The sequence below is a fragment of the Microtus ochrogaster genome, chromosome 6 (assembly GCF_000317375.1).
Source record: "Microtus ochrogaster isolate Prairie Vole_2 chromosome 6, MicOch1.0, whole genome shotgun sequence".
Lineage (NCBI taxonomy): Eukaryota > Metazoa > Chordata > Mammalia > Rodentia > Cricetidae > Microtus > Microtus ochrogaster.
Window position 1 is genome coordinate 65,727,303 of NC_022013.1, and position 17,966 is coordinate 65,745,268.

The 17,966-nt window shown below is 38.6% G+C and overlaps 1 protein-coding gene across 5 annotated transcripts in view; it reads right to left on the reverse strand.

Moving 5' to 3' along the window:
• Sfmbt1 (Scm like with four mbt domains 1) overlaps positions 1–17,966 on the reverse strand; it is a 92,832-nt gene that overhangs the window by 45,171 nt on the left and 29,695 nt on the right. For all 5 annotated transcript variants that reach the window (XM_013346920.2, XM_026779723.1, XM_026779722.1 and 2 more), the window contains one exon: positions 6,866–7,004. In XM_013346920.2, coding sequence (XP_013202374.1) covers positions 6,866–6,893 — 28 coding nt within the window. In that variant the 5' untranslated portion in view covers positions 6,894–7,004. The remainder of the gene's footprint in view (positions 1–6,865; positions 7,005–17,966) is intronic.

Here is a 17,966-nt window from a genome sequence, read left to right on the forward strand (position 1 = left end):
AAAAAAAAAAAAAAAAAGAAGCAGAACATAAAAATGGGGTAGGGCCTCCCTGGATGACAGTATGACATCTTATCACTAAGCCTATCGTTTGCAAATTGCACTCAAGACTGTAGGATGCTCAGTCCCACATACAGCATCTACATCACATTGCTTCGTCCTCAGCACTCAGACACTCAGAGACTGTGAAGCTGCAATTTCATCAAGCACAAATCCAAACTGGTCAAAACTGCAGCACAGATGCAGGAGGGGCTCACAATACCATCAGCTGAAGAGGTATTAGCAAGTAATGGCTGCTGGAGGAGAGTCAGTTTTCTTTGGCTGCAAGCCCTGAGTGGTTGCCCATGGTCTAGCAGATGCCCTAACCTGTGCACACATAGGCTAAGTGGACTCACTAGATTTTTAAAAAGAGCACAAGAAGTTAAGAGGGAAAAACAGCTAGGGGTTTTGGAAGAGTTGGAGGGGAGGGAGTAGACAATGGATTTAATCAAAATACACATTCAGTAAAACCAAAAGACCATACAAAAGCAAGATCTGAACAACCAAATATGGATGAACCAGAAGAAAATGATCTAAAAAAAATAACCTCAAGAGAATGTTTGAAATTCTTAAAGATGAAATGAGAAATTAACATAAAGAAATGGAGGAAAAAACAAACAAAAAAATTGGGAGATATCAGCAAATCACTTAAAGAAAACCAAGAAGAAGAACTCAAACATATAAAAGAAACTATTCAGGACTTGAAAACTGAGATAGAAAATATAAAGAAAACACAAGCCAAAGGAATTATAGAAACAGAAATCTTGACAAAAAGATCAGGAACCACAAACGCAAGCGTGAACAGCAGAATACAAGAAATGGAAGAGAGAATCTCAAGTGTGAAGATACAATAAAGGAAATAGACTCATCAGTTAAAGAAAACATTAAATCTAACAAAGGCTTAACAACAAATATCCATGAAATATGGGTCACCATAAAAAAGGCCAAATCTTAGAATAATAGAATAATAATTGAAGAAGTTCAATTCAAAGGCACAGAAAATTCATTTAACAAAATCATAGAAAACTTTCCCTACCTAAAGAAAGATATGCCTATGAAGATACAAGAACACCAAATAGACTAGATCCAAAAAAAGTCCTCTTGCCACATAATAATCAAAACACTAAACATACAGAGTAAAGAAAGAATATTAAGAGCTGCAAAGGAAAAAGGCCAAGTAACATATAAAGGTAGACCTATCAGAATTACCCTGACTATAGGCAGAGTAGACAGAACTGAATGCAGGGAAGAAGGGCAGACAGAGAGCCGCCATGGAACTGCCAGGTCAGACATGTTAAATCTTTCCCAGTAAGCCACGACCTCGTGGTGTTATACAGATTATTAGAAATAGGTTAAATAAAGATGTGAGAGCCAATAAGAGGCTAAACATAATGGGCCAGGCAGTGATTTAATTAATACAATTTCTGTGTGTAAACTAGCAGGGCGGCCAGGACCTAAATAAAGCAGGCCCTCTCACACAACAGATTGGTGCTCCAACGTGGTAAACTGACTCCACGTAAAATCTGAGAGAGCTTCAAAAAGAATACAGAGTTTACCACAGCTTCTTGCTGTTTGCTGGTGGCTTGCCTCAGCTGCTTTAAGAGAGATTTTCCTGATTCAGCTGTAGCGGAGGGGGGGGGCACACACAGTGCAGCTACTGTCTCTTGCAGGAGACAGAGCATTGACTTGCTGTATGCCTGAAAGGGAGGCACTGCTCGTGGCTCAGAGGCACAACTGACTCACAGACACAGACACAAGCAGCTTTGCTACACCAGCGGTGCAGTGCACACGGCTCAGAGGCACAAGCGGTTCCGCCATGTTGGACTAGGTGGGGCAAGCAGGCAGTACCTGTATTTGACCTGGGATTGTCGCAGCTTAGATTCTTAAGAGTTTAGCATTCTAAAAGTGCAAAGCAAAAGTGTTCCTGGACAGTAAAGGATTACAGATTCAGAATAGGACAGATTCAGACATAAGTGACCTCTAAATGGGTCACAATATTGAATAAATGTACGGAGGCTTGGGAGAGAGAAGAAAAAGAGTATAGAGAGTCATAAAATAAAGTTAGTGCTTTATTTTTTTTGTTGTTTTTTGTTTTTTTTTTTTGTTTTTCGAAAAAGGGTTTCTCTGTGGCTTTGGAGCCTGTCCTGGAACTAGCTCTGTAGACCAGGCTGGTCTCGAACTCACAGAGATCCGCCTGCCTCTGCCTCCCGAGTGCTGGGATTAAAGGCGTGCGCCACCACCGCCCGGCAAAGTTAGTGCTTTAAAAAAGGATAAAGTCTTTAAAGAAACAGAGTACAGATAATCAGAGATTAAAAAAATAAGCTACGTAAAAATGGAAAATTCAAAGAAATTCTGGATTCTTTGTATTATTGTGCTTTCTTTAAAATTTTTGACTGTAAAGGAGCTAAGTACAGAGAGATGTTTATTTATTTTTTTATTTATTAAAAATTTCCAGCTCCTCCCCTCTTCCTATTTCCCTCTTATTCCCCTCCCCCTCCCTCTCCAGACCTAAGAGAAGTCAGGGTACCCTGACCTGTGGGGACTCCAAGGTCCTCCCCCCTCCATCCAGGTCTAGGAAGGTGAGCATCCAAACAGACTAGTCTCCCAAAAAGCCAGTACATGCAGTAGAATCAAAACCCAGACGTTGCCTTCTCAGTCTGTCAGCCACATTCAGAGAGTCCAGTTTGATCACATGCTCGTTCAGTCCCAGTCCAGCTGGCCTTGGTGAGCTCCCATTAGATCAGTAACATCGCAGAGACACGTTTCATTGTATGGGATGCTAAGCTAAACCAGCATGGATATTATAAAGGTATTATGACTTCAGAATTAGGGTATAAGAATATGGTGTTTTGGAAAAGCGGTTCTTCTTTTGTTTTCATAGAGGATGAGACCCTGTGGACTGCTTCTGGACCAATATGATATGACAGACCACGCCCTCCTGAAAGGTTTCCTTAAACACCCTCAAAAACTTACTTTACTCAACTGCTGACTAAGATTAACCTAGCACATAGGATACACTATGAAAGACCTAATTAACAGCACCCCCATACAGCACGTAGCAGTTTGGAGAGAAAAAACTGCACCCATATTCCCAAATACTGTTTATAATTTGTTTTTACATTTCATTTAGATATAATATAGATATAAATAATTTGCATTGGTATGGATTTGGCTTTATTGATATAAATTTAAGGTCAATCTTGTTATATGTATATTTCTGCTCTTGATTGAGGTATTGTGATTGTGTAGTTTCATATAAAAATATAATGCATAATTAGGAAATATAGGTTGTTAATGGATAATCATCAATAATAGTCAAGCTTGTAGTCATGTTAGAATTTCTAGATATATAGAGATATATTTCAGTTAGACAGGCATTCTTCATATCTTTCAAAGACTACAGAATATGGCATTTAAAATGATTTAATAACTTAGGACTTTTCATGACCATGAGACACATCTGCACCTGGAAGCACTAATCTACTTCAAGAGGAAGATGGGCACCAAAGAGGCTCCTTATGGAGTTGGTTAGCCATCTGGGCAAGAAACTGCTCTTGCCTGGACTGATGCATGAACTGGACATGAAGAACCCGTGGAGAGATGACTGCTGAACTTGCCTAAAGGTGAGAAGATCCTTCAGAGTTCCTAATTCATAAAAGAGTCTGCGAGACATTCTGCAGGACACAGAAAAAAATGACTGAACTGTCTTTAAAATTTCCTGCTTCATGAAAATGTCTGCTGGATACTATGGACCTGTAGGCTAAAGATGGATGCCCCGATGGTACAGAAGAACTTTTGGATGACTGTACAGGCAGCAAGATGTCTCTGTCATTTCTAGAGTTTTAGAAGTTGCTTACAATGTACTTCCTGCTTAATTAAGTAATATTATATCCTTCTGGAGTCTTTGATGGAGTTGAAGAACAAATAGTTATTATTATAGTTTTCCTTAGTTATGATACAAGATAAAGTAGATATAAATATGGTAACTGTAGTTCTTGCTTGATAACTGTTTTGTTATATGTAATTTTACTATGTTAAAGTTAAAACCTTCCTTTTTGTTTAAACAGAAAAAGGGGAAATGATGTAGGAGGTTCTTCTGTCTATGTGTTGCTTTCACTGGCTGAATAAAGAAACTGCCTTGGCCTTTTGATAGGGCAGCACTTCGGCAGGCAGAGTAGACAGACTGAATGCTGGGAAGAAGGGCAGACAGAGAGCTGCCATGGAACTGCCAGGTCTCACATGCTAAATCTTTCCTGGTAAGCCACAAGCTCATGGTGTTATGCAGATTATCAGAAATGGGTTAAGTCAAGATGTGAGAGTTAACCAATAAGAGGCTAGACATAACGGGCCAGGCAATGATTTAATTAAACAAACAAACAAAAAAGAATTACACCTGACTTCTCAGTAGAAACAATGAAAGCCAGAAAGTCATGGTCAAGCATTATGCAGACATTAAGAGACCACAGATGCCAGCCCAGACTACCACACCCAGCAAAACTGTCAATCACCATAGAAGGACAAAACAAGATATTCCATGACAAATCTAGATTTTACCAATACCTAGCCACAAACCCAGCCCTACACAAAATACTAGAAGGAAAACTCCAACCCAAGGAAGATGGCTACACCAACAAAAACACAGAAAATTGATAATCTCATTACAGCAAATCCAGAAGAAAAAATGCACAAATTAACATCAACAACAATGAAAACTAAATTAACAGGAGATAGCAACCACTGGTCATTAATATCCCTTAATGTAAATGAACTCAACTCATCCATAAAAAGGCACAGGCTAACAGATTGGATATGAAAACAAAATCCATCCCTCTTCTGCATACAAGAAATGCATCTCAACCTTGAAGACAGACATCATCTCAGAGTAAAGGTTGGGAAAAAAAATATACCAATCAAATGGACCTAAGAAACAAGCGGGTGTTCTAATATCTAACAAAATAGACTTCAAGCTAAAACCACTCAAAAGAGACAAAGAAGGATATTTTATATTAGTCACAGGAAAAATCCATCAAGAGAAAATTTCAATACTGAACATCTATGCCCCAAATACAAGGGCACCCTCATATATCAAAAAACACTTTAAGGGCTGGAGAGATGGCTCAGCGTTTAAGAGCATTGCCTGCACTTCCAAAGGTCCTGAGTTCAATTCCCAGCAACCACATGGTGGTTCACAACCATCTGTAATAAGGTCTGGTGCCCTCTTCTGGCCTTCAGGCATACACACAGACAAAATATTGTATATATAATAAATAAATGTATTAAAAAAAACTTTTAAAGTTTAAATCATATATTAAACCACACACACTAGTAGTGGGAGACTTCAACACTCCCCTCTCACCATAGGAAAGATCAATCAGACAAAAAATGAACAGAGAAATAAGAGAACTAACAGATGTTATGACTCAAATGGACTTAACAGACATCTATAGTATATTCCATCTAAACCACAATCCCAGAGACCTTAGACAACAATGCAGACACTAAGAGTTATATAGACATAATCTACATAGGAAGTAGAAAGCATAAAAAGACAAGATCTCCTGAGTAAATTGGGAGCATAGGAACCTTGGGGGAGGATTGGAGGGGAAGGGGAGAGGCAGGAAGGGGAGCAGAGAAAAATGTAGAGCTCAATAAATATCAATAAAAAATGTTAAGACAAAAAAATACACTCATTGGCATTTTTTCTCCCAAAATAGATTACTGTATCCATAATTACTGACGATAACTTATTTGCAATAGCTAAAAATTAGAAAAATCAAAATGAATGAAAACATGAGTGGTTAATATAAGTGCAATACATTCATGAAATGTGACTCATAATACAAAGTAACAAATTGTAGCTGGCAAGATGGCTCAGGAGGCAAAGGCATTTACTACCTGAGTTCAATCATTAGGGCTCACATGGTGGAAGACAAGAACCTACTCTCCCAAGCGGTCCTCCCATCTTTACATGTAAGCCATGTCATGCTCACATCACACAAATTACACATAAAAATTAAGTAATTAATTAGTTTTTTTAAAGTTAATAAACTTTAGCCGGGTGGTGGTGGCGCACGCCTTTAATCCCAGCACTCGGGAGGCAGAGGCAGGAGGATCTCTGTGAGTTCGAGACCAACCTGGTCTACAGAGCTAGTTCCAGGACAGGCTCCAAAACCACAGAGAAACCCTGTCTCGAAAAACCAAAAAAAAAATAATAATAATAATAAAGTTAATAAACTTTGACATGCAAGAGTGTCAACTCATCAAAAGTTATTTCGGGGAAAAACGTCAAATGGTCATATACTAACTTTATTCATGAGGCATCTTTAAATGGCAAAATTACAAAGACAGCAGATTAATAACTGCCTCGGATTAAAAAGTATAGTGAGGGGGCTGGACAAATAGCTCAGTGGCTAAATGAGCTGACTGTTCTTCCAGAGTAAGTTCACATGGTGGCTCACAACTGTCTCTAATTCCAGTTCCAGGGAACCTTATCAATGCCCGTAAAATATTTTATATAACAGTTACATGAGAGAAACTGAATGAAGGGTAACATGGAACCTATTGACACTATCTTTGCAACTTCCTATGAAGTCAAAATATTTAAAAGCAATTATAAAGTAATTAGCAAAGTACAATTATATAGAAAATGCGGCCTGTTAATAAAAACTTTTTTTATTTTTCAGCAAACAGTAGTTGTAGTGCCAGGCCCAAGAGACAGCAATGAAAACTGTAGACTTCACAGGGCTGCTAGTTTAGTGGTAGAAAAGACAAGTCAGACAAAGTGACACGGGTATCTGCACTCTGGAGAGGGGTTTAGCAGAACCAATACCTGCATCCAGCTGCTGCTCCCCGTTCATCTCCACAGCATATGGGCTGGCTCCTCCCCAGGCCAAGGATAGGTTGGGGCTCTGCTACGATAGGACGATGATCTGAGGTTTCAAGTTTCTGTTCAGTGGGCATCCAAGGATCTAAACAAAGGTGTTTTTAGAAAGTTACAAACATGGCCAGCATTTGATTGGGTTGAGAGGACAGAGAAAAAAAAATCACTTAGAGGATGTAGGATTACAGTGGTGGGGACGTGGCATCTTTTCCAAATGTGAAGTTTGTCTAATGAGTATGGATACCCAGAGGAGTGTACAAGAAGACTGTAACAGCCTTAACAGCTATGGATTACAATAAATTGTGACTGAAGAGATGGCTCAACAGTTATGAGCACTGACTGATGACTTCAGGACCCAGGTTCAAGTCCCAGTACCCATATGGTGGTTCACAACCACCTGTAACTCCAATTCCAGGGGATCTCGATGCTTTCTGGCCTCCTTGGGCATCAGGCATGATGGCACACACCTTTATTTCTGGGACTCAGTGAAAGGCAGGCATTTTGTGAGTTTGAAGCCAGCCTGGTCTATATGGCAAGTTTCAAAACAGCCAGAGCTACATACTGACAACCTGTCTCAAGGGAGAAAAAAAAAAGAAAAAAAAAGTTTTACTGGAATAGAATCCACACAGGAGATGTACAATCTAGTAATTTTTAATTAAATTTACAGAGGATTTAGCTATTACCATATACCAGTCTTAGAATATCTGTGTCATCCTGAAAAGAGACTTCATGCTCATGCTCACTAAACACACTAAAAGGTGACCGTCATCATCGTGAGCTCACAGGTACAGAACAATTATCATACCTGCCCTGGAGCCAATAGCTAGCAAGCAGCAGAACCAGACTTTTAACCAAGAAGGATATCTACATTTCATGTCCTTGATTACTGTATTATCTCTGAAATCAAAGCAAATGATGATGACTTTGAACTCCTAATGCTCCTGGCTGTGCCTTCTGAATGGTGGGATGCGTGGCTGTTATGGTTAATTCTAAGAAAGAAAATTCAAAGCCGGACGGTGGTGGCGCACGCCTTTAATCCCAGCACTCGGGAGGCAGAGGCAGGCGGATCTCTGTGAGTTCGATACCAGCCTGGTCTACAAGAGCTAGTTCCAGGACAGGCTCCAAAGCCACTGAGAAACCCTGTCTCGAAAAACCAAAAAAAAAAGAAAAAAAGAAAAAGAAAGAAAAAAAGAAAATTCAATAACTATTTATCAGATAGTTAAGGGGAAAAACCCACTAAGATATTTTAATTTGCATACCTATTCCAATTCAAAAGACATATACTTTTAAAGTCTGCTGTTAAATATGGTGGATGTCCAATTGTTCAGATTTACAGTTCTAACTCTGCTCCTGGCAGGTATAAGTCACTAAAAGCCACTCCATTTCCTGTTCCTTCACTCTCAACAGTACTCAACCATCATTCCCTGCATATGTCTGCTTTAGAGATTAAATTAAACTAGTGTTCAAATTTGTCAAATAAACTTGATTTCAGGATAAAAATCTTCTGCTGATTTATTAAGTTGTTTCTCCTGATTATTTTTATTGTTGCTAATCTACTGCTACATGTCTAAAAAAATTAAAAATTAAAGTCTTACAAAGTCCAGATTTTAAAGCACTGACAGACAAATCTTAGTCACCTATATAATCTAAATTAAATTTGATCAAAATGTAATCTTTTCAAGATTATGTAAATTCAATTACCAATAAAGTATCTGTCTTAGCTCAAAAATTGGCACTAAGAAATGCATTAAACACCTAAAATTATTTCCTCTTAGGAGCAGGTTCTTCTAATGCCCAGGCAAGACTTTATTTCAAGACTTAAGTGATTCTCCTGGAAGTCTCTCAAATATTAACACACTTGGCAAACAATGAGAAAATGTTAAGGAAAACATAGCACAAGAATATAAACATGTAAAATATAGTCATTAAATGTCTTGTTTTGAGACTATGTCTCTCTATAGAGCTCTGGCTGCCCTAGAATTTATAAAGCCAGGTTTGCCTTCAACTCAGAGATCTGCCTGCCTCTGCCTCTCTAACCTCTGTTGTGGTTAAAAGGCGTGCCAACACACCCATTCATTAAAAGTGTTATTAATGAAACATTTTTATTCTCAATCAAATTCCAAAGGAAGTGTTTTACTTTATTGATATGCTAATTCTTTAAGAGGACATGCATATCCAAAAGGTGAGAATGTAGACAGGGGCTGAGGATATAGCATAGTGATAGATCATTTGTCAAGCAGAGACACCCTGGATTTGACTCCATTAACAAGAAAAGAGCAATCACAAAACAACAATAACACACAAACATATATAGCTTAGGGTTGATAAAGCAATTGCGTTGATGGAAGTTTCTGTAAAAATTTGTCACTCAAGGCCGGGTGGTGGTGGCACACACCTTTAATCCCAGCACTCGGGAGGCAGAGGCAGGCGGGATCTCTGTGAGTTCGAGGCCAGCCTGGTCTACAAGAGCTAGTTCCAGGACAGGAATCAAAAGCTAAGGAGAAACCCTGTCTCGAAAAATTAAAAAAAAAAAAAAAAAAGATTCGTCACTCGTATTGTTTTACTAAAATGCTGTTTGGTCAGTAGTCAGGCAGGAAGTTTAGGCAGGACAAGCAGAGTAGGAGAATTCTGGGAAGAGGAAAGGTAGAGACACAGTAACCAGCCAAACGTAGAGGAAGCAAGATGATAATAAAAAGGTACCAAGCAATGTGGCTAAACACAGATAAAAATTATAGGTGAATTTAAGTTGTAAGAACTAGTTAGTAATAAGCCTGAGTTATAGGTCAAACAGTTTATAATTAATATAAGCCTCTGTGTGTTTATTTTGAAATGAACAGCTGAGGGACCAGGCAAGACAGAAACTTGGATCTACAGGAATAGCCAACAGTTTCCTCATTGGATTTAAGGCCTGCAATACAGGGAGAAACACTACCTGGTACTTCTGGCCAATAATTCATGGCTGGGAAGCACACATGACCCAGGGATGAACCCATTACTATTATTTTGCTAAATGAACACAATATCAATTTGCTCTCTAATTTGTATCTTTCTACTCACAGATTAGTGAAGCTCTCAAATCTCAGATCAAATCAGCAGGAATTGTGCAGTGGATAGTAGTTAATGTAGAAGCTCACACCTGATCAGGAAGTGTTGGTGGCATGCTCAGTCACAATGCACCATCTATTCTACTTATTTTTTTATTTTTATTTTATGGGTATGAGTGTTTTATCTGCATATATGGGCCTGAGGAGGCTAGAACAACAGAACCCTGGAATTGGGTGGGTGCTGGGAAGTGAACCTGGGTATTCTTTTAAGAGAAGCAAGTGCTCATAACTCTGAGCCCGATCTCCAGCCCAAATGGGATTTATCAATACTACCTAAAACTCTACCCCAAGGCTTAAGGACCATCAAGGAGGAGGGGAGAAAAAGCCTGTAAGAGCAAGAGGTCAAGAGAGGACCAAAGCAAAACACTCTTCTGAACATGACAGAACTGCTATTCTCATGAACTCACAATAGCTGTGTCTGCATAAGATCAAGCCAGTCAACGGCCTAGCATGGAGGGAAAAACGGTTCATGAACCCCTATCCCTGATGAGCTACGGACAGTTGATGACCTCTCTGAGAGGAAGAGTCAGTTTTCTTTAAAGATGTGGCTCCTGGTAGATCAACCATGCTTCAGTGGATGGATAAGACCCAGAAATATATGGGCAGCACAAACTAGACTCAAGGATGTTTTCTTTTTTAAAGAGGAAGTTGAAATGGGTATAGAGGGGCAGGGGTGAATGTGGGAAGAGATAGGGATGAAAATATGATTAAAATTCTATTTATGAAATTCTCAAATTTATAAAAATATTTTTATAAACCTACCTTGTTCTTGAATATTTACAGCAACATTATTCATAATAGATAAATGGTAAAAATTATTCAAATGTTTACCAATCAATTAATGAATAAATAAAATGTGGGGTATCTAAGACAATGAAATCTAAATCATCCACAAAAAAATATAATACTACTACATTTTATGATGTGATACGGTAGTTTAAACAGATATGGCCCACACAGACTTTTTTTTTTGCTTTTTCGAGACAGAGTTTCTCTGTGGTTTTGGAGCCTGTCTTGGAACTAGCTTGTGTAGACCAGGCTGGTCTCGAACTCACTGAGATCCGCCTGCCTCTGCCTCCCAAGTGCTGGGATTAAAGGTGTATGCCACCACCACCCGGCCCACACAGACTATTGAGTTTGAATGCTCAACCCATAGGGAGTGGGGAGTGATAATTAGGAAGTGTGGCTTTGCTGGAGTAGGTGTGTCACTGTAGAGGCAGGCTTTGAGGTCTTATATGCTCAAACTATGTCCAGTGTGGTACACAGTCACCATCTGCTACCTGCGGATCAAAATGCAGAACTATCAGCTCCTTCTCCAGCACCGTGTCCGCCTGCATGCCACCATATCCTGCAATAATGGACTAAACCTCTGAAACCGTAAGCCAGCCTCAATGAAATATTTTCTCTGTAAGAGTTCCTGTGTCCATGGTGTCTCTTCACAGCAATAGAAGACATTTGGGGGGGCTGGAGAGATGGCTCAGTGGTTAAGAGCATTGCCTGCTCTTCCAAAGGTCCTGAGTTCAATTCCCAGCAACCACATGGTGGCTCACAACCATCTGTAAAGAGGTTTGGTGCCCTCTTCTGGCCTTCAGGCATATGGACAGAATATTGTATACATAATAAATAAATTAATAAATAAATAAATATTAAAAAAAAGAAGACATTTGGGTACCTTAAAAATACTATAGTAAGTAAAAGAAGACAGATATAAAAGCCAAATTTTGTATGTTTCCAATTATGTTAAACATCCAAGACGGGCAAACTGTCTTCACCTCTACAGGCACAGAAAGATTAATGGAGGCCAAACACCAGGGAGAGAGGTCAATAATTAACAGAGGGTGGTTTCTGTGCTTAATATTTTTTTTGATGGAACACTAAATATTTGAAAACTGGATTGTGATAGTGATAGCTATATCATCCTGTAATAGCTGGTAATGATAGCTAAGATCCTGGTACTTCTCTGTATATTTTTTTAAGAAAGAAAAACTCAGCCCCCTTTTTTTAAAGATTTCATTTATTTATTATGTGTGCAATATTCTGCCTCCATGTATGACCGCATGCCAGAAGAGGGCGCCAGATCTCACTACAGATGGTTGTGAGCCACCATGTGGTTGCTGGGAATTGAACTCAGGACCTCTGGAAGAGCAGCCAGTGCTCTTAACCACTGAGCCATCTCTCCAGCCCCCCACATAAGTGAATTTTATGACATGTAAAATACACTTTTAGATTTTTCTTTAAAAATGGTATGCATACTGAAAGAATCTATTGCTGCGGGGTATAAGTACACGATAAACCCCAAGATTGTGTTATTTACTGGAAAAACCTGCCTAGTTGTACTATGGCTCAGTGCTAGCACATACTTTTAATCCAAGAGCTTTCCACTTGAATATTGTAAATAGGATTAAATAAAGTCAACCATAGGTTAAGAGGTGGACCAACCAAACAGTTGACAGGAAAAAAAAACAGAGAGAGTGAGGTGGGGCAGGAGGACACAGAGATGCACAGGAAGTAGAAGGGAGGGACATTCAGTTTGAGGAGTTTTGTTTGAGATAGTGTAGGAGAAAGTTCTCTTTTGGGGACATTGGCAAAGGAGGAAAGTCAGCCAAGTGCTTTCTCTGTTTCTGCTAGCAGATTTTCACATAAATCATTATTGGTAAAATTGAATAACTGAAATTTAGATTAAAAACAATAGTCTATATTAGTTGGATTTTGTCAACTTGACCCAACTTGACACAAACTAAGACACTTTCCAAGAAAAGGAACCTCCATCAGGTTGGCTTGTAAGCACAGTGGGGCTTTTCTTGATTACTGTGGGTGTTACCACCCCTATACAAGAGGTCCTGGTTGTATAAAAAAACAAGCTGAGCAACTCGTAAGGGAAAGTTAGTAAGCAGCAGTCTTCCATGGTCTCCACTTCAGTTCCTGCCTCCAGATTCCTATCTGAACTCCTGCCCTGATGACAAACTGTTTTTTAAGTGCACACCAAATAAACCCTTCCACCAAAGTCATTTTGTTATGGTTTTATCACAGCAACAGATGAGAAACTAATGCTGAAACTTCTGTATCAGTTACTTTATGCTGCTGTGATAAAATAGCATGACCAAGGTAACTTATAGAAGAATGCATTTATTTGGGCTTATGATTCCAGGGGGATAGAAGTCCCTTGTGGTGGGGAAGCACAGCAGCATGAAGCATAGCAGCAAGAACAGGAAGCTGAGCCATCAACTACAAGCAGCATCTAGGGGGATGGTAGACACACAGACAAAGAAAAACGTCAACTAGGAGTGGAAATAGAATAAGGATATAAGCCCTCAAAGCCCACCCCCAGAGACACACTTCTTCAAACAAGGCTGCACTAGCTCCCTGAACGTTGCTTCCAACTGTGGACCATGTGTTTAATAGCTGAGTCTATGTGGTCCCAACATTGGTAAACAATGTTTAGAACTAATACTGCCTTCCTCTAGAATTTATATGAACCATTAATAAATGTTTCTCCCCCCTCCCCCCAAAAAAAGAACTTATGGGATGCTAGAAAGCCTCTGGCTTTGAGGAAGCCACTGGAGAATTAGAGCAGTAAAGGGGCATAATGTGATCTTTTCAAGGAGCTACTCTATAACTATGTTGAACAGTGTTGAAACAGACTGGAAATAAAAGCAGGAACAGGAAGAGTCCAATGAGAGGCACTGGTGTCTAGGCTGAGGACAGGAACAGTGAAAACATTGAAAGGAGTAAAGATGGATGAAGAGAGTAAATTCTGAGCCTGAACAATTGGAAGGATGCACTGTAACAAAGACTGTAAAATCTGAGAAGAGCAGTTTAGGTAAGAAAAGTCATGAATTCCAAAGGAAATCAGAGGAACATGCCCGTCTGCTTCCATCACTACTGAGGCCTTGCTCTTTGAGCTTTCAAAAAAATGTTGCCAATTAGTAGAACTGTGACTTATACCTTATATGTGTAACATTTTGGGTTTAAGTTATTTTCATAAGCTATGCTTTACCTGATTATAACACCCATTTTTAAAAATAAAATCTAGAATAGGGTTGATTTTGGGGGTAGGGGTTGTTTTTGTTTTTTTCACTGTGGCAACTTTCTGATCAGCTTCAACCCCACCTTACACTTCATTTTCTCTAAATGTACTAATCAGCCACGAAGGGTTTAAACTACACTGCTCAACCAATAATTACATTTTACAGGTGAGGATGTGGAGGCTCAGAGACATCAAACAACCTTCAGTTCATGGGTTTGGGGCAGCAGGGACTGGAGTTTTCCAAATCTTTTCAGGCTCCCAGGCTTCTCTGAATATCAGGAAAAAATAAGATGACTGTCAGGTATCATGACTAAGAACATACCAGACAACAACTAATTTTAACATCTAGTTGGCTGGCCCAAAGCGCTTAGAAACTTGATTAATTTGTACTAAGCAACTGGCAATTTTTTATTTAATACTTAAAATTAATCACAGAAGACAACCTGGAATACTAACTATGGTGGTTTGAATGAGAATGCCTCCCCCCACCCCCACACTGACTAATGGTTAAATATTTAATCCCAGCTGGGAAAAACTGTTTAGGAAGTGTGACCTTGACAGAGATGTATCACTGAGCAAGAGTTCTGAGGTTTCAAAAGGCACATGGCATCCCAGTGCTCTCTCTCTCTCCTTCCTGTTTGTGAGATGTGAACTCCCAGTGGTCCTTGCCACTGCCATGTCTTTGCTCTGCCACAATGGACTCCAACCCTCTAAAAAAAATCATGAGCCCCATTAAATGCTTTCATTAATAAGTTTCCTTGGTCATGTTTTTTTGTGATCGCAATAGAAAACTAAGACACTGACTCAGATTATTTAACTAACTCTAAGAGTTGAGCTACAGACAGAATAAAACAGAAACCTGAAAATAAAGCCCTCTAAATGCTTTTCATGTTCAAGAATGGACCTATTCAAGAAATGAACCTCAAACTAAAAATACTCAGTAGGTCTACTGAGTTCTAGAGATTTACTTGATTGTTTCTACATCATGAATAGCTATGGATGTACTCAACTGAGCACAGGCAGCCTCTTACCTAAACAAACAAACAAGATGACTACTGAGAAAGAAGAGGGTGGAGGGAACTGGGAACCCTCTGAATACACAGTGAAAGACAAACTAAACAGGGTCAATTAGGGCATTTTAATTTTTATGTTTAACCCATTACTCAGAGAACCCTTCATGAGCTATGTATATAAATGGCTACAGATCAACGGTGGAGTACTTGCCCAAATACAAGTATTTTTCCACAGAAGCACGGCAATAAAAATAGGAGCAGTGACAGGGTTACTCCCAAGATCACCAAATAAAACCAGAAAACCAACAAGTATGTAAACTGGACAGAGAAATACAAGAAACATGAAAAAGGCAATGAGACCTTTGAAAGATCATACTCCTCAATTATCAAATAAAAACATATTGAAATGGCTAAAATCTGAAAAAAAAAACTACTAAAAAATACAAAGAAAACTTTGTTATGAAAAATGGCAAATATTTTGTATTATCCCTCCCAAACCCTAGGCCACAGCTCTACAAGTAAAGCACCTGAAAACCGGTCACACAGAAGCCACTCTTGGAGCTGCAGCTCCTTGGTCTAACGTGACAAAAACATTTTCCACCTCTTCTACTGGTGGCCTTAAATGGAGACAGGACAGCACACTCATAAAACTTGGTAAGTTATAGCGCTTACATTACAGTGATTTGTACTCAAACTGATAAAAGGTGACCATTATTCTACCCTCTAAATAAAAACAACAAACAAAATAAACCTCCTCTATTCAGAGCATTAAAAAAAAGAAAAACAACCAAATACCAGATAAACCTAAAACAAATTAGAATAGCACTTTGGGTACAATCAGTGATACAGAGTTGTCCAAACCAGGCCAAAGAAAAGGTTTCTGCTGAATTCACCTTTCTACCAAAACAGAAAACTTTCATATTAAATACAACATAAGAACTATGCCACCAGATTAACAATAATACTGAACAACAGGATCCTAGCGGAGTCTGAATTTATTCAAACTGTAAGGGGCATTCAATGTGTTTACGGAAAGCCTTGCTCAAAATGCAAAATAAACTCCACCTATAATGATTTGCCAGTGGCTTAATTCATATAAAAGTAACAATTTTCTCAATTAAGACATAGTCATGATTTTTGGCACAAGGATAAACATAAATTCTTAAAATGTATGACCTGTCTTGTATCAGCATCCTCACAAACTATAGATGCAAAATAAAAACAAATTAATAACTGGCTGGACAGTGATGGCACACTTCTTTAATCCCAGCACTTAGGAGGCAGAGGCAAGTGGATCTCTGAGTCCTGGGCCAGCCTGGTCTACAAAGTCAGACAGCCAGGGTTACATAAAGTAACCCTGTCTGGAAAAAAAAAAAATAGGGGGATTTAACTGATTTAGAGCACAAGTAAAAATCTCTTCTTGTAAATAATCTGTACTTGACAGCTGGTTACTACCTTAGTTGTTAGTTTGTCTGCCTAGCTTACACAAAGCCATGGTTTGAATCCCCAGCACTATAAACAGGGTGTGGTCACTATAATTCTAGCTCTAGGGAGATAGAGACAAAAAGTAGAAATTCAGGGCCACAGCAACTTGGTGCCATCTGGACTATAAGACTCTGTTCTCAAAAAGGAGAGAGAGAAAACAGTATTTTTTTTTTTTTACTAATACTATTATCTTGAAATAGTAAGAAACTAGCCAGGCATATTGGCTCATACCTTTAATCCCAGCACTTTGAGAGGCATACGCAGGCAGGTATCTGTGAGTTTAAGGCCAACTGATCTACAAAGTAACTTCCTGGACAGCCAGGGCTACATAGTAAGACCCTGCTTTTTTTTAAAAAAAAAAAAAAAAAAAAAAGGAGGGGGGAGAAGAAAGAAAATAGAAATAGTAAGAGTCTAGAATTGATTTTTTTTAAAAAACTATAAATTCTAATAATAGTGGTTTTAAATTACATCAATTCTTTAGACATTCTAAGAAATTATTAAAAGTTGAGTATCTTTTATATGATGCCTGTCATCATAAGTGTTTTAAATTTCAGATTCTAGAATATTTGCATAGACTTTGCCAGTGAGCATCCCTAATGAACAATTCAAATTAGAGATGCTCAGTGTGTAGAACTAAGTACATTACTATATTTACTCTTGCCAAAATGGTCTCATCATCTTGTTACTTTGAGATAACAACCAGTTTAATTACTTCAAGAAGGAACACTATTTATTTATAAAAGATCTTCTTTAAATAAACTCCTCTGGGGTGAGGGAGAAACAGAGCTGACATCTGATTGATCGCTGCACCAAACACAGTGCAGTAAGATTGTTTCACCATCCCAACAACATCTGAAATACTGAAATACTGTCATTTTAGAGGCCAGGGAATGGAGAACCAAAGAAACTGTATTACTTAATTTACACACAACACAAATTTAAAACCTAAGTCATTTCTCCATCATGCTAATTTACTGGCTATCCAAAAGAGAAAACTTTATGTGACAGGCTCCCCCCACAAATGGACTTCCTCATCTTCTGTCATTTCCTCTCAAACACTTTATGGATGTTTTAAAGCCTCAAATACAGAAAGAAGATAGAGAACTACTTACAGAAAGCTTTTAGAGCTACAACCCAATGAATCAGCTAACAAAAAGTAACGCCAAGATAGGATAGATAATTGAGTATTTTCTCTGAATTTGTCTAATAAAAAATAGAGTACACATTTTTGTTTACTAACTCTTACATCTTAAATTAATCCATTTTTTATTATTTCATGTATTGCCACAAGGCTGTGGCTTACTGGGTAAAGTTTCGGCATCTGTCTTCTTCAGAAGCTACATAACGCCTCCTTGACTCCATCTACTTTCTCTATATGTATCTCTTCCAGCTAAGGTATATTCTGCCCTGCTATAAGTCAA